Source organism: Musa acuminata, chromosome BXJ1-10, assembly GCF_036884655.1.
Source record: "Musa acuminata AAA Group cultivar baxijiao chromosome BXJ1-10, Cavendish_Baxijiao_AAA, whole genome shotgun sequence".
NCBI lineage: Eukaryota > Viridiplantae > Streptophyta > Magnoliopsida > Zingiberales > Musaceae > Musa > Musa acuminata.
Window position 1 is genome coordinate 16017192 of NC_088336.1, and position 24833 is coordinate 16042024.

Genomic DNA, 24833 nt, shown 5'->3' on the forward strand with positions numbered 1-24833 from the left:
CCCACTCCCAATGTGGCCATCCACCTTCCACTTGCACCTCCACCTTAAACAGTAGCAACACACTTGAATGGCCCCACTCTCCATCCCAATGTGGCCACCCACCTTCCACATGCACCTCCACCTTAAACAGCCGCAACACACTTGAATGGATCTGCTTTGGCTTTTAAGGAGATCGATACGGCTGCAAAAGCCAAGAATCGGTAGTCTTCAATGAATTCTTCCACTGTTGGATGTCAGCACGGTGATGACTACGGAAACGGAATCGCCTGCCCATGCCTGATGTAAATTGACCCAATCTCTTGAGATCAAACTTACTGCTGCATGCTGTTGCCAAACTAGTGTCTCTTTTAGTACTGCTTCTTCAGTTGTAGGGATGGATGGTTTTATCTGTGAGATTTGTTGACTGTTGTACTGTTGTTTTAGACACTCAGAAAAATATAATGTAGAGAATAATAATCTGAGGTGGTGCGATTCGCCTTTCTCCATTTAACATAAATCAGACATGGCCACCACAGTTAAAAGACACAGTTTGACTTGCTCAGGAGTTAGTTTGTCTTGCGGTGTCTAGGTGTGATAAATGGAATCAGTTTAATGCGATTTTGATTTCTGAATCGACGATTTTGATTTTATCCCACCGATTTCATTTGATATAAAAGATAAATTATTCTATAAATATTGAAATTCACATCAGGCTTTAAGCTTAAAAACACTAATCATTATACTGTACAGACTTTTTATTTTTTTTTTAATTTATTTAATTTAAAACTATTATTTTTAATTTTAATTTCTAAAAATCAAATTTAAATCGTATAACTCTGTTTCTGATTTAGTTAAAAATGATCGTTCATTGATTGATTTGGTTCAATTTCGATTCCGGTTCAGTTCGATTTGAACGGTATCTATGACCGTCAACCGGTATAATTGAACAACGTCTCTCTCACACACATGGGTTGCTGCAGGAGTTCATTTGAAATTTAGGTGAGATACAATAACAAGTACACCGGGGATAAAATACTAGGCGGTGATCCCACGAGGCGGTTACCTGATCCCACGGAGCACACGACTCCGCGCTCGGTGGATGCGGACAAAACGGGTCGTACGGCAAAGGATGAGGTGGGAGCACTGAAGGTGAGCGAGAAGAGTTCGCTCGGCAAAGAATCTCTCGGCAACTTCGCCTTCAAAGCTACCCGGACGCTGCGCAACAATGCAATATAATCTAAACCTTCCTCCGGAGTGCGGCGACAAAACCTACTCCCTTCGTAGCTCGTTCAGCGCCAATCTCCATGGCCGCAGCTGGGACAAATCCTGGAGCTCCTTCCTCCCCCCCGCCTACAATATGAATTGCCTTGTTAATGCTGCGTGTCCTCTGATTTGCTCCGGCAAACGTAGAGGACGAGGCTGGTGAAGGCCTGGGGAACAGCGAAGGTGGAGACGCAGCGAAGCAAACAAGGCCGAAGAAGAAGAAGAAGAAGAAAAAACGAGCGTGAGTTGATCCAAGATCTCTGGTGTTCTTTGTTTTCTTGTCTTTTCCCTCTCCATCAAACCCTGAAGAGAAATCATCTTAGAGAAAATATGAACTCCCCCCTTCCTATATATCTATCTTCGCCCTTTTGCTTCCATCAGGAACGATAATGGCGGCTTCTTTGTCTCTCTGTTCAACTCTTGGCAGGCTTTCGTAAGATTTCCTGACCGAAAAGCCTATTGAAGTCCTATGAAACGAGGCATTTTTTATGTCTGCACTTTGTTTCTCCATTTGATCTCTTATTACATGCTTTCCTGTGAACCCTGCTCCACTATACATTCGTTTCTCCTCTCGACTTTGATTCTGGTGTTATTAGCTTCTTCTCCCATGAGTGTCATGTAGTCACTTCAAACGAGAGCTTAACAAAGGTTGTCCTTTTTCCCCTTTGCTTTTTGGCTCCACAAAAATCCTTGCGATAAAAGTTTGAATTGAAAGGTAAAGTTCACATTTTTTCTTCTTTTACCTCTAAAAACTTGTCTTTTCGCTTCCACCCTTTGCACTTGGGCAATGAAATGATTTCTTAGAATACTGCTGAACTTCATCCCTTGCTTCTCGGCGATACTGAGGGAGACTCCTCAGCAACTGCGCCGTTCTACTTGTCTGCTCGTCTTTGACCACTTTCACAATCCCCCATCGGTTCGCTGTCTGTAGAATGCCGATGTAATTACTACACTGCCTTTAATACGTAATAGTTCTCCTTTCGAACGAGGGGCATATTGGTCTTCGCACAATCTCTCTCTCTCTCTTCATCTTTACTTTGCTTCGTTATTCGCGTTTAGTGGTTTTAGAGATGTCTTCTCGGCGAGGAAGAAAGAGAGACTTTTTCGTACTGCGTTGAAAATAGTTATTATGAGATCTGTAGATCCATTGGACTGCCTACTGTAGTTTTCTGTCGTTGCGGTACTACAGACAACATTGTGGGGTCTACATGACACATTTATTTGGTTGATCTTGAAGCTAATCTACAAGCCGTAAATTCACCTGATGGGTCTCACTCTGTGGGTCATCTGTTCCTTTGTGACTGCAGGTTTGGCTTGTGGACAAGGCCAGTTTCAGTGAAAATAAGATGCAGACGCCAAAACCAAGGTAAGTTCACAAGCTTTTGGCATTAATTGCTTACAGTTGTTCTTGAATGGTTCGGATTGCTGGTTCGGCAGCGGAATCCAAGATAATTTTGTACGTATTTTAATGGCATGGTTGAGGGAAAAACTAAAAAGAGTCTAATTTGTTCTTTACTTATGTTATTGATAAGACCTTTGTATGTGTTAATATGCTTTTTATTTGGACTATAGACCGAGGTTGTCTTTCTTGCTGTAAAATTGTGTTTGTCTGCTTGTAAACCAATATTTTGGCTTACCTTAATGGGTGGGTCCTGTTCTATGATGTGTTCATCTTCAACCTTCTGTCTTTTGCTATATTTGCAGGTGTTCAGATTTTGCACCCAAAATATTGGTTTGTATGCTTGAGACATGAGATTTAATGTTTTAGCGTCTTTATTTCAAAAATATTGTCTGGACCATAATAATGGTTCCAAAGAATAGCACCAAAATATGGACATTGTGGTGCAGCTACCATAATAATATATATCCTAGTCATCTTTCTTGTTTATCTGAACTTTTATCCGAGCTCTTTAATAACCATGGGAATTCTCATTTTTCATGGGAAATGTGGTGCAGCTACCTTTAATTCTATAGATATTTCTAAAAAATGGGAAATTCTCAAGTGATTTTGGATTTGGACTTGCCAGAATGCATTTATGCTATGCATGTTATGGGTTTGAAATCCCCTTTCCCCCCCACAATTTCCAAGTAGGAATTTCTCTAAGTTCTAATTAATCACCAAAACTTGTATTTGGTTTGGAAATTTCAACTGGGAATAAATTGAGCTTGAAGAAGTTTCTCTTCTGGATCTTCATTTTATCTAGCTTATGTGAAATTCAAATTGAGTTTGTCTTTAATAACCATGATTGCTGCTTTTAGAATTTTGCCTTCTGATACTTTTTGATGTTTTTTTCTGAATTCGAAAACCTTTTTTACAAAGCAAATGATTTAGTTAGTGCTCTATACCATCATTTTGAGCTATTTGCTTGTATTTCTTTGATTCATGTAGGAGTGGATCATCAGAAGTTCCTCAAAGAACATCTCCAATCACCCCTCGAACTCGTACAGCCAAGTCTGGTGATAATGAATGTAACTCTGCCACTTCAGCTACGTCAACAAGGACCTCAACTGAGAGGAGTCCCAAGGTGATTATGCGTCGATCACCTAGAAGCCCAGTGACTGAGGTATGAATGTTTTACAATGTGAAGTCACTCCAGTTTATTAAATTTGTTTATTGAATCTTCTTTTCCTTTAATAACGGAAGCAGTTATCGAATTAAGTTGGTTTGATCTCATGATTTCTCCAGGAGGCTCAACCATCCATCCAACATTCTGGCTAGCTATATATCACTTAAAGTCATATTGTTAGGTTTCCCTGGTGAATCTGTGATATCGTCCTGAAAGGAAAAGAAGAGGTCTTTATGCATGCTGTGTTCGACATTGTTCTGACCACTTGGAACTTGTGATTATCTAAGGTTTAAACTAATCTCTGTGGCCTTTAAATGTATATATATGACACAACTCAATCTAAATTTATCTTAGGCACATTTTTAGACTCTTGGATGAAGGTGTTAGGACCTTTTTATTTTATGAGCTTTTGAATAATGTTTATTGAGTCTATTTAGTTCAGTTAGAATCGGATAGAGATTTATTTAATATTTATTTATTATTAAGAGTCCAAGTCCTGATGGACTCTAGGTGGAACTCTATAAATAGTGATGTAACACTTTTTTTTTATAATCAATCAATCAATGAAATATTATTCTAGTTTGTGGATCAAACCCGAGGAGACCGATCCCCTCGAAGTGATCAAGGAGGCCGATCCCCTCGAAACGATCATTATCATTCCCTTTTCTCCCTTTTCTTCCACGATAAGACCTTAGGGTCTTACCAAAAGGGTAGTCCCATAATGTGGCTTGGATTCGCTACAGGATTAGCTTATTATGTCAGACATTTGCAATGGTATAGATCTAGCACTTATTACTGCAACACGTTGGGAACATTCATATTAGTGTTTGGGCCCGATTTGTCTTCTTCTTGATGTAATTATTGTATTACATTTACAAAATGCACATTTGATTTGCTTTATTCAAGAGGTTGCCACTCTGCACTGGAGGTTAAAGTAATCAGATCATTCTAATAGAATTTTTGCAGTCTTACTATTCATAGAAGATGAAACTTAAGATTTGTGATTTTGTTACTTTTGTGATATTTGTTATCCCTACATCCATATCTGGAACAAGACCAAGATTCATTCATTGTCCAAATTGAAAGGTACATCATGTATGTCAAGATGAGTATACAAAACATAATCTGTTCATCTGAAAGAGGTCATCTTGTTGCTATTATTTTCTTTAGTTTCTCTTTGTTCTAACAAGTAATTCAACTCTTATCTTGTGAGTTCCAGAAGAAGCATCCTACCAGGTTGTCTGAATTGGAAACTCAGATCTGTCAGCTCAAAGAGGATGCGAAGAAGACAAGAGAACAACTTAGTTCATCCGAAACATGTAAGAAACGAGTGCAGCAAGAAGCAGAAGAGGCCAAGAAGCAGCTTGAGGACATGTCAGCAAAGCTAGATGATTCTCAACGCCAACTTGTCGAGTTTTCAGCTGCAGAAGAAGCTCGGCTGCAGGAACTCCGAAAAATTTCTCAGGAGCGTGATCGTGCATGGCAGTCAGAGTTGGAAGCAATCCAAAAACAGCACACTGTTGACACAGCAGCTTTGGGCTCTGCCATGAATGAGATACAGATGCTGAAAGTGCAGCTTGAGGTGGTTCTCAAAGCCGAAGCTGCTTATCTAAAACAGTCTGAGACAGCAAGCACTGAGCTTCAGGTTTTGAAGCAAGAAATGACAGAGACACTTGCTACTGTTGAAAGCCTGAAGGTTCAGCTTAGAGATAGGAAGAAATCGGAGGCCGAGGCACTGCACTGTTTGATGAGACTTGCAGGCAATTAGAGATGTCTAAGACCACTATCGAGACTCTACGTTCTGAAGGGTCAACACTCGAGGAATCCTTCAGTGTCAAGGCCTCTGACTTTGAAGAATCTAGGACTAAAGTTGATTCACTGGAAGAAGTGAAGAATTCGATCACCAATAAGTATAATGAGGAAGTTCACTGTGGCAAATCTTCAGAGAAAGCAGCAGGTAATCCTTTGGTAACAGAAGTAGAACTAAGATCTGCACTTGAAGCTGCTGAAATCAAGTATCAGGCAGACCAAATCCAAAGCACAATGCAGGTCCGGTCTGCTTATGAGTTAATGGAGCGTGTGAAGAGTGATTGTGGAGTCAAAGAAACTGAACTCAAACTTGCATTGAGCAATGCAAAAACAGAGATTGCTGAGCTTAAGGCAAAACTAGTTGATAAGGAAGCAGAGCATCAGCAGATAGCAGATAACAAAGAACTGAGTGCGGATGATGGAGAAGTTCGGGGAGCACAATTGCTATCCGAATTGGAGTCGAAGTTTATGAAATCTACTAATGATATTGCAGAGCTGAAGGCCAACCTCATGGACAAGGAGACCGAGCTGCAGAACATTTTGGAGGAGAATGAGATGCTGAAATCTGAAATGTCAAAGAGGGAAGTGGAGAATCGTAGAAGTTCTGAAGCAATGATTGCCGAGCTGGAGTTGTCCAAGGCTGCGGAGCAGGACGCACTTATAAGGCTGGGATACGTCACTGAAGAATCTGATAAGAACAGCAGGAGGGTCGCGAGAGTGACCGAGCAACTTGATGCAGCTCAAGCAGTGAATTCGCAGATGGAATCTGAGCTGAAGAGGTTGAGGATACAGTGTGACCAGTGGAGGAAGGCAGCTGAAGCAGCGGCAAGTATTCTTAGTTCCAGTAACAATGGAGGAAACATGGAAAGGACTGGTTCACTAGATTCTGACTATAATTCGATTGCCGGGAAGTTGATGAGCTCACCATTTTCTGACGACCTGAATGAAGAATCACCCAAGAAGAAGAACAGTAATGTGCTAAGGAAGATTGGTGGCCTGTGGAAGAAGAGCCAGAAGTGACTATTCGGTTATGGCATGGTGTTTTGCTATCAAATTATGGCACTGCGCAAAGATGGGTGTTATGAAACGGCCTCAAGTTTAGTTTGTTTTTACATTGCACTCTTTTAGCTTTCTTGATGGTACTTTTAGACTACTTGGGAGGATGCTACTTTTGTGGAGCATTTAGTTCTGTTTTTTTGAACAGGATCTATCATATCTTAGTCTTTGATTGAGGCAGATGATTAAACTTGATGAAGTGTTTTGGACACTTTGCTCCCATTTAAGAACTAATAGAAAACAAACGTCTACCAAATCACTGATGTTTTGTTGGGATTGATAAGTATTTTTTAATTTCAAGATCTATTATTGAAGGATAACAAGTATTAGTATGGAAAAAATAAAAAAATCTTAAAAGTTAGGCTTTAGTTATTCTATAAATATTTTATGTATGTATATATTTTTTATAAAAAAATATGAGAAAATATTATAATTATTTTTGGGTTTATCTCTTGTAGATCTAGAAAAATTAAAAGAAAGGAGATGAAAATTTCTTTTGAAAATTATTTTTCAGTTTATCTCTTGCGATGAAAAATATACTTTTTGTTTTTTTGTTTATTATTCTATAAGATTTTTTTATGAGAAAAATGACATAAACTTATTTTTTGATTTATATGAGAGAATGTACCGAAAGACTTGCGTTTGATTTGAGGTTAATTTAAAATATATGTAATTGATCTCATACTACAAGATTTGTGCTTAATATAAGATTAATTTAAAATATATTTAATCGATCTCATATGATTAATAATCTAATTTTTTTCATAAGTTCGATAAATATACTTTTGGTATGTTTTTATTTATTATTTTATAAAAAAATATTTTAAAATTTTCTCCTTTAAAGAAATGAAGAGAACAATATGAACATATATATCTTTTTCGAACAATAATAATACTGTATTACTAGCCTAAGATCAAATCATATATATTAAACTTCTAAAAAAATTTATATTGAAGTTATCAGCTTGAAAATAATTGAGTGCGTATCCAAAGGTGGATGGATCAACTGCAACTTAGATTTGGTAATTGCCAAACCTATTCGTAGCTACTAGCTTGCGAAAGATAGATGTCCGTTATGATCTATAAGATCATGTCTGATTAGCCTTCGGGCATAATCAAGCATTCAAATCAAGAATTTTTTTTATACTATATGATTAAGTAAAAAGATTTTGAACCACACTTCCATTATGATGAATAAATAATTTTCTTAAAAAAGCTCTATTTGAATCTCATGGGATCTAAAATCTCTCTCTATGTTTTTTTGAACCTGTGAGTCTTTTGGAATTTTAATTATAACTAAAATTTAAGGGTTATTTAAAAAATATCATTCGTCCACTTTTATTTCTTTCCTTTGATTTTTAAATTATTTTTCATCATATTTTAGTTTAAATGTAAATGTATAATCTTATTTTATTTTATTTTTTTAATTCCTCTTGGCACAGTAAGGTTGTTTATTAGCACAGAAAGTGGTTGGTTTCAAATGAATGCAATGCCATGTTCTCCATCTCACATACACACACATTACCCCCACTATGGTGTATAATTCTCGATTCATGATTAATTTAGCCCTAATCCCTCCTTTCTCCACACTTCCATTTCCCTCTCTCTGCTCTCCTCTGCTTTGCTCTTCTCTCTGCTCTCTGCTTCCTTGTTTCTTCTTCCTTCCTTCCTCTTTCTGCCTTTCTCTCGTGTGTCTCTATCTTTCTTGTTCTTATTCCCTTAGTGTTCTATCATGTACTTCTTCTCTTGGCCTTCGTTCGATTACATTCACTAGTTGTCCTGGCGGGCGGGTGAGATGGGGTCGATAGACCGGTCGAAGAGGAGGAGTAGTCAGCTGTGGAAGAAGGCGCTCGTGCACTTCGCCATGTGCTTCGTGGTGGGCTTCTTCACCGGCTTCACGCCGCCCAGCACCGCTACCCTCTTCGAGCGCCGGCCCGTCAGTAGCATCGGCATCCTCCCCGCCGCCCCCGTCGAGGCCGTGGAGCGGGTCGTCGAGCGCGGCGCGTCCGTCAACAGGACCCTGGCCGAGATCACGAGCACGGTCCCGGCCGCCGCCGTGCCCGACGATCCGCCGCCGGACGCGGAGGCGTCGGAGACGCGCGGGCCGGAGCCGTCGTCCCGGCGGCTGCTGATCATCGTCACGACGACCCGGTCCAGCGACCGGTTCTTGGGCGCGTCGCTGCGGCGGATGGCGCACACGCTGCGCCTGGTCCCGCCGCCGCTGGTGTGGCTCGTCGTCCAGGCACACGCGGACGCTGCCGCCACCGCCCCGATGCTGCGGACGACGGGAGTCATGTACAGGCACCTGACCTACAAGGAGAATTTCACCGACCCGGGGGTGGAGGCCGATCACCAACGGAACGTTGCCCTCAGCCACGTCGAGTACCACCGTCTCACTGGGATCGTCCACTTCGCCGGCGCGTCCAACGTCTATGATCTCCGCTTCTTCGACGAGATTAGAGAGATCGAGTATGACCTTTCTTCCCTTCTCCTCCTCTATTTCATGAGCAAATAGGTTACATCTCAATGGGACCTAACTCGATTCTTTGGAAGGGAAAGTAGTATCTGATTCATCGAAAGAAAAGCTATAATCTTTGTCAGTTAAGCTCGAATCTCTTCCAAAGGAGTGTGATATACTCATCAAAATCTTTTATTACAATTCGTGCTTGTTTCCATCATAATTTTGCTCCTGATATCATGAGGGTTTGAGGGGAGAAAGATAAGGGAAGTTGAGCGCATGCTTGATGATGTTCTTCTTCCGAATTTTCTTCTCTTTGTTTTGTCATAAAAAAGCCTTCCATTCCTGTGATCCATCCATAGTCTTCATCTATGTTTTTCGTAAATCTGCATCTAGTGTCACCGCGTTACCCAAAGAAAAAGCAGCTTTCTTGATTCATCAATCATCAATTTGCCTTTGCCTGTTCTTTGCTGCGGTATCTGAAATATGACCCTTTTTTTCTAGATAGAATTGTTAGTTGTTGTCAAAGGAAGGAAAGACGTCATAAAGATATCTTTCTATAGAGATTCCTGTGTAATATTATTCTGGTTTCAATTCATTGACACTTTTCCTCTTCCCCCAATTCCTATGCCTCGTTGTACAGCAAAACTCCATAAATTCTTTTGCTTTTAACTGTTTCTTCCAACACTAATTTTCCTAATCTTCCGTCTATCTTTTTCTGCAATTATGTGATGACAATGGAGAAATAATGGGGAATTGTTTATTACATCTGACCCCTGACATTAGAAAAGCATTGCGTGATCGACTAACAAAAGAAAACAAGAAAAGTGAAATTTAAGTTGCAAAGATTGGCTCCTACACTCTGTGTACCAAACATTATAAAAGCAAATCAACCTCAAATTAATCTAAACCTTTTCCTCAAGTGGTTTCGAGCCAAATTTCCACCATCCCTTCCTATTTTTTACTTCAACATGCTGCTTTTATAATCTAATGAAACTATACAATTTCTTTCATTTATAAATTGTCTGATAAACTATATACCGCTGGGTTAAGATATGTAATTCTACTGATTTGTCTAAAGTAATTCAATTGAATTCCTCTGTGGAATTGGTTCCAAAAGGACAAAAGTAGACCAAGATTTCGGTTTTAGTGTTCCACCTTTTTCTTCTATCGTTCCTTTGACATTAAGATTTCAGATCATTACTCTGGTTGGTAGTAACATAATTGCTTTTACCTCCTCCCCCTCTTAACCAACAATTTGGTCGGTTTCTAATGCCTCCTATGCCATTCTTTTCAGGGTTTTTGGGACATGGCCAGTAGCAATGGTGTCAGAAAACAGGAAGAGAGTGTTGCTGGATGGTCCTATTTGTCTTTCGACAAAGGTCCAAGGATGGGTCTTGAAGGACTTGAGCAGTGACAAGAGGTTGTTGGTGGCTAGCACAGAATTGAACCCTAAACCTCCCAAGATTAATGTTTCTGGTTTTGCATTCAATAGCTCCATACTGTGGGATCCCGAGAGATGGGGCCGCCCTACCTCATTGCCCGACACATCACAGGTTAGTCTCTAGCATCTTCTGAGTACATTGCAAAAAAATTCACATGTTTTATCTCTTTTTCGTTTCTACCATGGATTGCCTATCTATTCACAATGGTCTTCTTCAAATGCTAAGTTCATTTGGATTATGTTTAAGTTTAGATTTCAATTTATATGAGAGTTTTGCTGATGCCAAATTGTCAATGTATGAAACCCTGTTTCCGGGACTCAAGAACTCTGATGTTACCGTCCTACCGAAGCTCACTCTCACTTCTGTTTCTTCCCTCCTCACCTTAAACCTATGGTCAACTAGTGAAAGGCCGATCTGTTATCTGATTGGTTGATCCACCGCGAAGTACAACTGTCTGTCTACATAAATTCTTTCTTGTTATCTGAGGTATGAGTTTGTGACTAGTGACACCACGTCGCTGACTATATGCATCACATTGATCTCCTTCATTTTCCTCTTACCGTCTCCGTTGACCAATTTTGGCACATAGCTGAGACACATGAGACTCTTTCCAGCTGTCTCTGGTAGATTGTACCACAACAAAGTTCGAACATTCCCGGACGTTTTCAACCAGCTAGTTGACAGCAGCCTTCCCCAATTATTAGCCCACAGAAAACTTCCTCGCCTCTTGATCAGGAATCGATGTCAAGCACAGGAAACCTTTGATTAGGACTAGCAACATGATTTTGCTGGTGGTTGGTCAATCATTCTCACAACCACTGCCACTTGAGTTTGTACATTGACATCTACCATGGTGATGATAATTTCAGGATTCAATCAAGTTTGTGCATGAAGTCATCTTAGAAGATGACAGCAAGCTGAAGGGTATTCCTGCCGACTGCTCCAAGATCATGGTGTGGCACCTCTACACACCGAGTGTAATTCCACTGCCCTTTCACTATCAAAAGCTTTGATCAGAAGGTAAATAAGGGGAGAGAGAGAGAGAGAGAGAGAGAGAGAGCTGTGTAAATGAGAGAGAGAGAAATATGTAATGTTAGTTGTGGTCTTTATTTCCTTTCTTTCGGGGAAAGCTAAATAAGCATCCTGATGGCCACCTCATTTAAGGGGGGAATCCGATGCCTGTCGGCTACCCTAATCTTAGATATCTTAGTTTAAGATTGATCATGATGCATGTTTACAGTACAAGAATTTTGCTTGTTGTATGGGTCATTGTTAATGATATGTTAGGGGACTAATGATTGAGAAGGACATTCTTCACAGAATGCCAAATGCCATGACCTGTCTACTAATTTCTTTCACCTTTGCTACAATTTTATTATACCATTTAGTCACCATGCATAATTGACGTGAAGCAATTGGTAATCAACGTACTTTTCATTGTCTTAAAAAAAAAACAAGTTAGAAAAAGAATACGGCGATGAAATAGTGTAACACTAGTAATGAAAGAAAAGATCAAAGAAAGGGAGTTTTGAAAAATAAGATGGTAATTATAGATTAAGCATAAAAATAACATAGTCGTTTTATATATTAATTTATGAAACAAAAGATGAAAATTATCATTAATCGGATTTATAGGAAAATATTTATCCCAATCATAACTTGACTTGACACATGATAGCACAACAAGGATTCGAAATCTAATTTAATATATTTTTTAAATTAAAATAATTAAAAGTATCAGTTAATTTAGTTGATAAAGATCTTGAGAGTTTATCGTAAGATGCTCGATTTGAATCTCGTATTTATCATTCATCTTTTATCAAAAAAAATTAATTAATAATTTAGTCATTTAGATATCAATCCAATATAAGATTTCGTTCATACTATAGAATATTCTTTAGAGTTGAATTCATTTAAATAATTTATCGGGATACACACTTTCACTTAAAATTAATTAAAGCATCACATAGATAACATCAAAATCTCAATTAATATCGATCTTCAAATCGATCATTTATTGAACACCCGAAACCTTCATCCATCCACGTCAAATTTTCTATGCACACAAATCCAAAGTCTAAGTTGATTTGGACATCATCACAATCCAATAAGTTACGGGAAAATGGAGATGGAGTCTCGTCAATGTTAAAAGACTTCAAAATTACAGTTGTGATGCATCTATTGCGACCTGCCACCCTCCACTTTTGGGTGGCATTCCCCATCGTAATTAATGCATGCTCATCAAATACCTACATGATTAGGGGCTACATAATTGCCGCTGTGATAGCGAGGGGAGCAAAGTTGGTACAGGATGCAAAATTATCTCTTGGATATTAATCTCTCCTTCCCGGAGAACTCGTCTCTTATCTCCTTCAAACTTTTTCTAATTTGCTTATTCCTTCCTCTTTTTATATGTATTGGTTTTTATTTAGGTAACTCAGATAAATTTAAATTATTACTTCTAAATTTAAATTCTTTTCTCATAATAGACTAGGGTGACACCTTTGAACCCAGGCACTTAGCAGCTTAGGCATGTGATCGAGAAATTGGAGTTTGGGTTCGATCTTTTTGGAATAGTTGGCTCAAACACACCATCGAACCCAATTAAACTCAATCGCAAGCCTCCTTGGCACTACACTATCATATGCTTCCTCAGCCCTACAACATCGAAACTGGACTATGAGCCTCCACCCTACTGTCACGGATAAACTTCTAAACAGGATGTTTGATGTAATACTTATGTATATCCGTGTCTTTTGGTATGTTCATATCTTGTACAGCATTTAGAGGGACGGTCGAAGGCTTAATAGTCTCATTTTAGTTGGGTTGGTGGCCTCTTTAGGCTTGTAAATAAAGGTTGTGTCATGTGGACACGTGCGAGAGATTTTCGATCTGTAATGGATCATTTTACCCTTTGTTGTGCAACTGTTCAGAACTTGTAAAGTCTGTTTGTAATTTGCATTGTCTATGAAGTGTTTTTCGGAGATGTTTGCTTGTGGATCCCGATTGAGGCGTTCTCTCTAACCCGTTCTCTCTTTTGTTGGTCCTAAGGGACAATGGGAGGCTTCGAGGAGGCTGACCTTTGCGGACGGACACGCAAGGGTGCCGCACGACTTAGGCAAAACTAGCTAAGTCCGTGACATATGGTATCAGAGTGGGACAAGCACTCATAGAAACAATTAGCATGCAAATGTGGGGGACCTAGCGGGACTGTGTTGAGGGTAGTCAGCACACGCGCGGCCGTTTGGGGGAAAACGGGCAGGGAGATGTAGGGAAAAGGAGTCGCTCGGAGGAGCGGGCATCTGACATTGACATTCAGAGGAATGGCCAACCCTTCGCGCAAGAGGCACCACGAGAACAGGCAAGCTTGGAAGAATATGGAGCGCACAAAGGTTGGGATGGCTGAGTTTGAGCTACGACTCAACGTTGACAACTATACTTGATGGTGCTCAAGCAAAGCGAGGCGCTTGGTAAAGGATGAGACCATGCAAGGTGGAATGAGTTGCTCAACGACCAAAAAAGTTATGCAAAGCTCACAGAGGTGAGGGGAATTGCTAACTCGAAGAATTTGATACTCATGCATGGGCTTGTATGCGGACGATGGAATGTTCATGGCCATCCCAAGGCGACCGAAACTCGGCGCCATGGAGCATTGAAACTTTCTCTTCGACATGTGAAGGATACGTCCATAGGAGGCTGAAGTGTGCAACGAGTTCAGCATGTTGCTAGGCCTTGAGTGGTGCAGCGGGGGTTGTATTGACATGGAGTCGCAATCTAGTAAGTGCGTTTGCAGGAGACAGAACAATGCACAGTTTGTTCAGCAGATCGGAGTAGTCCAAGGGGATGGTGGTCTCCGAAACGAAGAGAGATGTTGCTCCAATGGGACAGTTATCCAGGAGGGATAACTCCCGGCTCTCCAGAGGGAGAATCATATGGGACGGACCTCACATGTTGAGGAGGAGTACCTCAACAAACGACTCCATGAAGCTCAATGGACTGAGCAAGCGGCGAGGAGTCGTCGCATGATCTCGCTTGAGAGAATGCATTGGTGGATGCATTGCGAGATCAAGTGGGGGAGCGACCCAAAGCAACTTAAATAAAGGCACACTTGGAGTCGATGTGGAGATCGGACTCAAGGGAGGGCTGACCCGTGGAATGGTGGGCGCGAGGGCCACCATCGACTCAATGCAACAACAAGGAGCGGAGCAACTTGGGTGTAACTTGGCGAAGTACCCAAGCCGCTTGAAGGGAGCCAGCATAGAAGTTGGAACATGGAGCAGAGGCACAGTGCTTTCCTTAGACAAAGGTCAAGGACATGAACTCTTGTAGAGGCAAGAGTAGAATCATGTTGTTCCATGGGTCCTTCATTTTGACGGAGTGGACTCATCTTGCATGGTGCCAAAGACGAAAGGAGCTTCTGGGCACATGCACCTTATCTCAGAGAAGCATTTGATGGAGGAACTAAGGCGACTCAATTTGCGGAGGCGAAATTGGGTTCAGAAGGCCTTAGCATAGGGCAAGAGGACTCAGAGGTGGGTACTCTTGAAGAATATGCCACAGTGATGCCATTCAAGTTGTCATGAAGGAAGCGGTGCGCAGCGGAGGTTGTGCTGGTAGGGGCAGAGACCCAAGACCCAGACAATGGTGCAAATATTACAGTGAAGTCAGTGGACTTCGGGAGCTACTAGGAGACGGACTGTCCTAGAGTGGTGCTTCATCTAGGTGTGACCCAAGAGTGGGTGGATAAAGGTCGATTACCAAAGGAGCGAACAAAATCGAAGGTGGAAGAGACCCTGTGATGTATTGGCAGAGGCCACACATGGAGGGTTCACAATTCGAGTTCATCCCACAAGGATCAGAATGCAAAAGAGATGTCACCAGGAGGCGACATGGTGCAGCGGATCGTGGTGGAATAGTTCATGGCAATGCGATACACACGACATAGTCCTATGAGGGACTAGATCATATGGATGTATGATCGGGAGCTATTGGAAGCTCACTTCGGTGAACAACATGTCGACAAGAAGGGCTATGGATTCAAGGAGTGAAGGCCATGGTACCACAAAGGCGTGTCTTCCGTGCGTGCATCGAATTTTGCATCAGATGAAAGCCTTGGTCATCAGCATATGGGGGCTGTGTTCCACCAAGGGAAAAGTTCGAATGCAAGTACCAGTGAGTCCCATGGGAGGGACTTGATCATGCAGAGGTATGATTGAAGTAGTTGGAGAGTTGGACTGCTCCAGAGCTCATATTCGCTTAAGGGGGCTCAGCAAGTCAAAGGACTAGGTCGAGTAAGCGAACGTTGCTGCCAAGGAAGCTAAGGAGAACAGAATCGGTGCAAACCCTATAATGCGATGGCAGAGGCCATGCATGGGATTTACAGTCTGTCTTTCCATCGACCAAACGGACTGCTTGGAGAACACAGAGGTGTTGAAGCAGGGGGGGGTCGAAAGGGGCGAGGAAGCAATGACGAGTCCAGAGGGACTTAGCTACCCAAAATCAAGAATCAGTTAGAATGGAGGTGGACTCGGAGGAGTGCCACAGAGACATATCTACTGATTGTGAAGAAAATGGATGCAGATGTGAGGCGACGGATAGTAGGGCCATGGGCATGGCAGCGCCATGATACCGCAGAGGCGGGACTTCCGTGAAAGTCATTGATCCCTTGCTCTCATGGAGGGAGAGCGCTTGGTCATGAAAGGGGCTGAGGAGGTGGAGAATGCAGAGGCAATCTCTAAGTACCGAGACAAGGCTGAAGGGCAGAGGCCGAAGTGTTAGGATCGAGAGCACTAAGAGGGGGGGGGGGTGAATTAGTGCAGCGGATATTTTTCAGCGATTAAAAAGCGAAGGCTGCGTTCGTTCGACAAAGACTATTTTGATGCAAAAACCGATTCTAAGATTACTTATGATTAAGTGCAGTTTACGTTTAAGCGCAGTTAGCGTCTAAACGCAGTTAGCGTCTAAATGCAGATTGCGTCTAAACTCAGATTGCGTCTAAGCGCAGTTTGCGTCTTAGCGCAGATTGCGTCTAAACGCAGATTGCGTCTAAGCACAGATTGAGCAGAAGTATAAAGACAATGTGCTGTTGTTGTACAGCTCAAAAGGTAATCTGCAAAAAACAGATTTACGTCTAAACGCAGATTTGCGTCTAAACGCAGATTTACGTCTAAACGCAGATTTACGTCTTACACGCAGATTTACGTCTTAGACGCAGATTTACGTCTGAACTTTGAAACTCGTTTGTATATTCGCAGAGGGCAGTATGCAGTTGAAATCAAGACGTAAACGTAAACTGAAATCTGACGATTGTGCGAGGAAAGCCGATTTACGTCTAAATGCAGTTTTACGTCTAAATGTTGAAACTCGTTCGTAAAATTGCAGAAGACAGTTTGCAGTTATAAATAGAATCAAATTGTAAGTGTAAACTGCAAAGAAACTCGTTTGCAAAAGCACAGAGGACAGTTCTGCAGAATCAAAACGTAAACGTAAACTGTAATGTACTAAAACACGACTTTACGTCTGAATGCAGATTCGGAAGAACAACACTTGGAACTTGTTCGTGAAAGCGCAGAGAGCAGTAGTAGTGAAGGAGGTTTGCAGTAAAGATAAAGTGCTCAAAGATAAACGCAAACCAGAGATTTAGAGTGGTTCGGTCAGTCCTGACCTACTCCACTTTTGGCTTCCTCCACCGACGAGGTTGCCGACGTCAACTAGGGGCCTTCCTTCAATGGGTGAAGGCCAAACTGCCCTTTTACAGTTTCTCTCCTTTTGACAGGCTCAGGAGACAACCTTTACAGACCTTTCTCTCCTCACTTTACAACTGAAAACTTGAAGAACAGAAGGAGGAGACTTAAAGGCTTTACAATCACTTTTGAGCTCTTAGAATCACAGAAAAGATCAAGATTTCGGTGTAGGTCTGTATCTTTTCAGTGTTGAATGGATGGGGAATTTATAGGCCCCAACCCAATTCAAATTTGGAGCTCAAAACGATCAAATCCCGGAATTCCGGGATCAGGCGGTTGCACCTCTTGACTGGAGAGGTTGCACCGCCTGGCAGAGCTCGAAGACCGAGCTCAGGCGGTGCTACCTCTCTGCCAGGGAGGTTGCACCGCCCAGTCTAGCTCGAAGACTGAGCTCAGGCGGTGCTACCTCTCTGCCAGGGAGGTTGCACCGCCCAGTCTAGCTCGAAGACTGAGCTCAGGCGGTGCCACCTCTCTGCCAGGGAGGTTGCACCGCCCAGTCTAGCTCGAAGACTGAGCTCAGGCGGTGCCACCTCCCGGCTGGGGAGGTTGCACCGCCCAGTCTCGCTGGGAGGCTTAGCCCAGGCGGTGCCACCTCCTGGCCTGGGCGGTTGCACCTCCTGGTGCAATCAGGGTCCGAATGGTTCATTCCATTCGACCCAATTTCAATCTTTCAGGGGCCCAATTGCCCCAAGATTAAGCCAATGGGATCACCTCCCATTTTCCAACTTAATCATCGTGCTAACTACGATTAAATCTAAGACAACTTCTGCAGCTTTGCTTCGGTGCGTCAATCGCTCCTTCCGGCGAGTTTCCGGCGAACTTCCATCGATCATCCGATGAACCCTCGGTGATGCTCCTGCGGACTTCCGGCAAACTCCTGGACTTTGCGACGATCCACTTGGCAAGTTCCGACGAGCTTCGCTTGGCAAGCTTCTGGACTTCTCGGATCTGTTCTCGCAGAACCTCCAACGACCGTCCGAACTTCCGTCGAACTCTCGAACTCCCAACGTGATCATGAACTTGACTCCGGCGCAACTCCTGCTGCTTGTCTATCTTTCATCGTAGTTAATCCTGCACACTTATCTCAACACATAGATTAGACAACAAATGACAATTGACTTCATCATCAAAATCCGAGATTCAACAATCTCCCCCTTTTTGATGATGACAATCAATTGATAATGGAGTTATCCTTAACTCCCCCTGTCTATATGCCATAGTTGAGATAAGTCAACCTTGAATTCAAGACCTAAGAATTCAAGTGACGTATTGATAAGTTAGATCAGTTAAACTTATCAATACTCCCATCATGATACTCATCATGATGTATCTCTTCAAAGATGATGTCAGGGCTTGACATACATCATCAGATTTGTATGATTGTGTTTGTAACCATTCATCATGTAGTATGAACATTATCATATAAAGCTGTGAAGCACTATTACATGATGCATACATTTGAAATATACTAGTAAGTTTTTGCATTTTCTTCACATGATAACATATCAACTCAGGGCATAATGCAAACTTTAGCACATGTTTTTGTATCTCTTGGTGATGCAAGGATGGCATAATCATAGCAGTGTTTATAGCATCACTTATAGTATGGCAGTGTTTATCAATTCATATATATATATCTCCCCCTTTGTCATCAACAAAAAGCATAATAATCATGATACCAGGAAATTAATCAAAGCAAGCTTATAGAGGAATTTCACATAGATTGCTCTAAATACTTTTTCCCCTTTGTGTTATAATCCATTGTCCATGTAAAGATTTTGCAGGATGGAATACATACACATGAATCACTTCATCAAATCTATTTCAGATACTTATTTTTCATGAAAGTGTATCTGATGCATTCGAAAAATCTGGTTCATAGCATTCGAAAAATAAGATGCATTCGGAGAAGATTTTGTTGCATATAATCATAGAGACATGGCAATCAAGTGATTTGATCATACAATATAGTCCGAAAAATAATTTTAACAAATTTAAGTATTCGGACATATCAACATTCCTAATTCTCTTCTAATGAAGTCAAATTGTTTTTCACTTAGAGGTTTTGTAAAAATGTCAGCTAGTTGATATTTAGTATCAATGAACTCTATGGTTACGTCATGATTGGTGACATGATCTCGTATAAAGTGATGTCTGATATCAATATGTTTTGTTCTTGAGTGTTGTATAGGATTCTTGGTTAAGCATATTGCACTTGTGTTATCACATTTAATTGGAATATTTTTGAGATGAACTTTATAATCTTCTAAGGTATTTTTCATCCATACAACTTGTGCACAGCATGCACTTGCTGCAATATATTCAGCTTCGGTTGTTGATAGTGCAACCGAGTTTTGTTTCTTTGATGACCAGGAAACAAGGGCATGTCCTAAAAATTGACATGATCCTGATGTGCTTTTTCTATCTAATCTACAGCCAGCAAAGTCAGCATCAGCATAAGCAATTAACTCAAAATTCTCTGATTTTGGGTACCATAATCCTAGATTTGTGGTACCATTAAGATATCTAAATATTCTTTTAACTGCTTTGAGATGAGATATCTTAGGGTTTGATTGAAATCTAGCACAAAGTCCTACACTGAACATGATGTCTGGTCTGGTTGCAGTGAGGTAAAGTAAACTTCCTATCATACCCCTATAAGTTTTTTGATCAAAGCTTTCTCCACTTTCATCAGTTTCTAACTTAGTGGAGGTGCTCATAGGAGTGTTACTAGCCTTTGAGTTATTCATATTAAACCTTTTTAATAAATTCATGGCATATTTAGTTTGACTAATAAAGATGCCATTGCTTAGTTGTTTGATTTGTAAGCCTAAGAAGAATGTTAATTCTCCCATTAAGCTCATTTCGAATTCAAGACTCATAGTTTTAGCAAAAGATTCACACAGAGATTCATTTGTAGAGCCAAAGATGATATCATCAACATAAATCTGAACAATGAGAAAATTATTTTCAAAATTCTTGATAAACAATGTAGTATCAACCTTGCCTTTTATGAAATTATTTTCAATGAGAAAAGAACTAAGTCTCTCATACCAAGCCCTTGGGGCTTGTTTTAAACCATAGAGAGCTTTAGTTAATCTAAACACATGATTAGGGAGGCTATTATTTTCAAATCCAGGAGGTTGTTCAACATAAACTTCTTCAGAAATAAAACCATTTAGAAAAGCGCTTTTAACATCCATTTGAAATAACTTAAAATTATTACAACTAGCGTAGGCAAGGAGCATCCTTATGGCTTCCAATCGAGCCACAGGTGCGAAGGTTTCTTCGTAATCGATACCTTCTTCTTGGTTGAAACCTTTGGCCACTAATCTAGCCTTGTTTCTAACCACGATACCATTTTCATCTTGCTTGTTTCTAAAGACCCATTTAGTACCAATAACTAAATGGTCATTTGGCCTAGGAACAAGCGTCCACACCTCATTTCTCTCAAATTGATTCAATTCATCTTGCATTGCGATAATCCATGAATCATCTTTCATGGCTTCATCAACACATTTGGGTTCAATTTGGGAGAGAAAGGCGGCGTTGGCACAAAAATTTTTAAAAGAAGATCGTGTTTGAACCCCCTTTGATGTGTCTCCTAATATTAGCTCCTTAGGATGAGCATCTACATACTTCCAATCCTTGGGTAAGGATGTTTCGGAAGTGGATGCATCCAAGTTGCTAGTTGGAGAAGGGGTTTCATTTAAATTTAAGGAATCAAAATTAACATCATCATCAAGATCATTTTTCTTAGTTTCGGAAATCTCATTAAAAACAACATGAATGGATTCTTCAATAATTAAAGTTCTTTTATTGAAGATACGAAAAGCTTTAGAAACCGAAGAATAACCAAGAAAGATTCCTTCATCGGATTTAGCATCAAATTTTCCTAAGTTATCCTTTTCATTTAAGATAAAACACTTACACCCAAAGACTTTAAAATATGAAACATTGGGTTTTTTGTTATTCCATAACTCATAAGGAGTTTTGGTGAGTAAGGGTCTTACTAGTACTCTATTTAAAATATAACATGCAGTGTTTACGGCTTCGGCCCAAAGATATTTGGGTAGGCTATGTTCATTCAACATGGTTCTTGCCATTTCTTGTAAATTTCGATTTTTTCTTTCTACAACCCCATTTTGTTGAGGATTTCTTGGAGTAGAGAAATTATGGTTGTATCCATTGAGTTCACAGAATTCTTGGAAGTCATGGTTTTGAAATTCTCCACCATGATCACTTCTAATTGACGAAATCATAGAACCCTTCTCATTTTGAACAAGTTTACAAAACTTGGTAAAGCATTTAAAGCATTCATTTTTCTGTCTTAAGAAGTAGGTCCATGTATATCTGCTATAGTCATCAACAATGACAAAGGCGTATTTGCTACCTCCTAGACTCGATGTGGAGATTGGTCCGAACAAGTCCATATGGATCAATTGTAAGGGCCTAGAGGTGCTTATTTGATTTTTAGATTTGAAGCTGCTCTTAATTTGTTTACCTAATTGGCAGGCATCACATACATTGTCCTTGATGAACTTGATATGAGGAATTCCTCTTACAAGTTCTTTGGATGATATTTGAGTGATCAGTTTCATGCTAGCATGACCTAATCTTCTATGCCATATCCAAGCATCCTCATTTAAGGCAGAAAAACACATTTCATTACACAAATCATTGATGTCAATAGTGTATACGTTATTTTGTTTCAATGCAATCATAGATATATTTTTGTGTGGTTTTTCAATGATGCAAGCATTAGATTCAAATTTTATAATATATCCTTTATCACATAATTGACTAATGCTCAAGAGGTTATGTTTTAAACCATCAACTAGCAAAACATCTTCAATAGAGAAGTTGGATTTGTTACCTATGGTTCCTTTGCCAATGATTTTACCCTTGTTGTTGTCTCCGAAGGTGACATATCCTTCGTCTATGCTAGTGAGCTTAGAGAATTGAGATGGATCTCCGGTCATATGCCTTGAGCATCCACTATCAAGGTACCATCTCTTGCTCCTAGCTTGCGATGGTTTAGTTTTCTACAAGAAAGGATGATGTTTAGGTACCCATTTGCTTTTGGGTGCCTCATAAATAGATCTACATTTTCTATCATGTTGCATCGAGTTTATCATGGTTCCTTTAGGAACCCAAATCAGTTTGTTTGGACTTATTTTCTTGAATGGGCAACAATGTGTCCTATGTCCATATTTGCAACAAAAGTTGCACTTGGTTTGGTGTTGAACATGTAAGATGGAGCTTTTTATGAAGGAGGTTGGATTTTGGTGAGGACTTCTCACAAATCCAATTCCGCTCCTTTTTGGAACGTGACCCTTGTTTGCAAGGATCATGTTCAACGACTTGCTACCAACCTCGAATTTCTTCAAGGTATCCTTGAGTAGCAGGTTTTCTTTTTGTAAAGTTTCTAAATCATGACATTTGATACATGAATTTAAACTATCATGATGTTCGACTTTTAACTTATCAAACTCACAAGTAAGACTATCATGCACCTTTTTCAGCAATTTATATTTTCTACTTATACTCTTGCATTCGTCAAATAAGTCATTGAAAGCATTTAATAATTCATCGAAAGATAAATCAGCATTTAATGAATCCGTTACCTCCTCTCCGATAGCCATTAAGGCGTAATGAGCAACTTGCTCGGTGTTGGACTCCTCTTCCTCAGATGCGCTTGAATCATCCCATGTTGCTTGGAGCGCCTTCTTCTTTGTTGTTCTTTTCTTGACTTGGGGACAGTCACTCTTGTAGTGTCCCGGCTTTTTGCATTCATAGCAGATTACTTGGTTCTTTTTGGGTTCAAGTTTATTTTTTGCATCATTCTTAAACTTGTTTCTTTTAAAGAACTTTTTAAACTTTCTTGTTAGAAGTGCCAAGTCATCATCACAGTCCTCATCACTTGAGTTTTCTCTCAAGTGGCATTCTGAAGTTTTGAGTGTCATATCCTTCCTGTTCTTTGGAAGGATGTCTTCTTGCTCTTCATGAGCTTTACAAGTCATTTCGTAGGTCATTAATGACCCGATTAGTTCTTCAAGAGGGAAATTTCGCAGATCTTTTGCCTCTTGAATAGCGGTGACTTTAGGATCCCAATTCTTAGGAAGGGATCTTAGTATCTTATTAACAAGCTCAAAATCCGAAAAGCTCTTTCCGAGTCCTTTTAGACCGTTGACGACATCCGTGAAACGGGTAAACATGTCGCCAATGGTTTCACTCGGTTTCATCCGAAAAAGTTCGAAGGAGTGTAACAGCAAATTGATTTTTGACTCTTTTACTCTACTTGTGCCCTCATGGGTCACTTCGAGTGTGTGCCAAATATCGAATCCAGTTTCACAAGTTGAAACACGGTTAAACTCGTTTTTATCAAGTGCACAAAATAAGGCATTCATAGCCTTTGCATTTAGAGCGAAAGCCTTCTTCTCCAAATCATTCCAATCGATCATTGGAAGAGAAGACTTTAAAAAACCATTTTCGACAAGATTCCACAGTTCAAAATCCATAGAAATAAGAAAGATCCTCATTCGGGTCTTCCAGTAGGTGTAGTCCGTCCCATTAAACATGGGTGGACGTGTAATAGAATGGCCCTCTTGGTTTCCGGCGTAAGCCATCTCTCTTGGGTTTTAATCCTTTTGAGAGTTAACCGGGCTCTGATACCAATTGTTAGGATCGAGAGCACTAAGAGGGGGGGGGGTGAATTAGTGCAGCGGATATTTTTCAGCGATTAAAAAGCGAAGGCTGCGTTCGTTCGACAAAGACTATTTTGATGCAAAAACCGATTCTAAGATTACTTATGATTAAGTGCAGTTTACGTTTAAGCGCAGTTAGCGTCTAAACGCAGTTAGCGTCTAAATGCAGATTGCGTCTAAACTCAGATTGCGTCTAAGCGCAGTTTGCGTCTTAGCGCAGATTGCGTCTAAGCGCAGATTGCGTCTAAACGCAGATTGCGTCTAAGCACAGATTGAGCAGAAGTATAAAGACAATGTGCTATTGTTGTACAGCTCAAAAGGTAATCTGCAAAAAACAGATTTACGTCTAAACGCAGATTTGCGTCTAAACGCAGATTTACGTCTAAACGCAGATTTACGTCTTACACGCAGATTTACGTCTTAGACGCAGATTTACGTCTGAACTTTGAAACTCGTTTGTATATTCGCAGAGGGCAGTATGCAGTTGAAATCAAGACGTAAACGTAAACTGAAATCTGACGATTGTGCGAGGAAAGCCGATTTACGTCTAAATGCAGTTTTACGTCTAAATGTTGAAACTCGTTCGTAAAATTGCAGAAGACAGTTTGCAGTTATAAATAGAATCAAATTGTAAGTGTAAACTGCAAAGAAACTCGTTTGCAAAAGCACAGAGGACAGTTCTGCAGAATCAAAACGTAAACGTAAACTGTAATGTACTAAAACACGACTTTACGTCTGAATGCAGATTCGGAAGAACAGCACTTGGAACTTGTTCGTGAAAGCGCAGAGAGCAGTAGTAGTGAAGG

General features: G+C 40.5%; 1 protein-coding gene and 1 pseudogene across 2 annotated transcripts; both read left to right on the forward strand.

Annotated features, from left to right (window-relative positions):
- Positions 1–1208: 1208 nt before the first annotated feature.
- LOC135595232 (interactor of constitutive active ROPs 3-like) lies at positions 1209–6854 on the forward strand (annotated as a pseudogene). Its single transcript, XR_010480316.1, has 4 exons — positions 1209–1483; positions 2550–2608; positions 3632–3806; positions 5029–6854. The product of XR_010480316.1 is annotated as an interactor of constitutive active ROPs 3-like (transcript).
- A 1332-nt stretch (positions 6855–8186) lies between these two features.
- On the forward strand, positions 8187–11926 carry LOC135595233 (beta-1,4-xylosyltransferase IRX9-like). Its single transcript, XM_065085878.1, has 3 exons — positions 8187–9143; positions 10430–10688; positions 11447–11926. The coding sequence occupies exons 1-3, from the start codon at positions 8470–8472 to the stop codon at positions 11588–11590; spliced, it is 1077 nt and encodes a 358-aa protein (XP_064941950.1). The 5' UTR covers positions 8187–8469; the 3' UTR covers positions 11591–11926.
- Positions 11927–24833: the final 12907 nt, after the last annotated feature.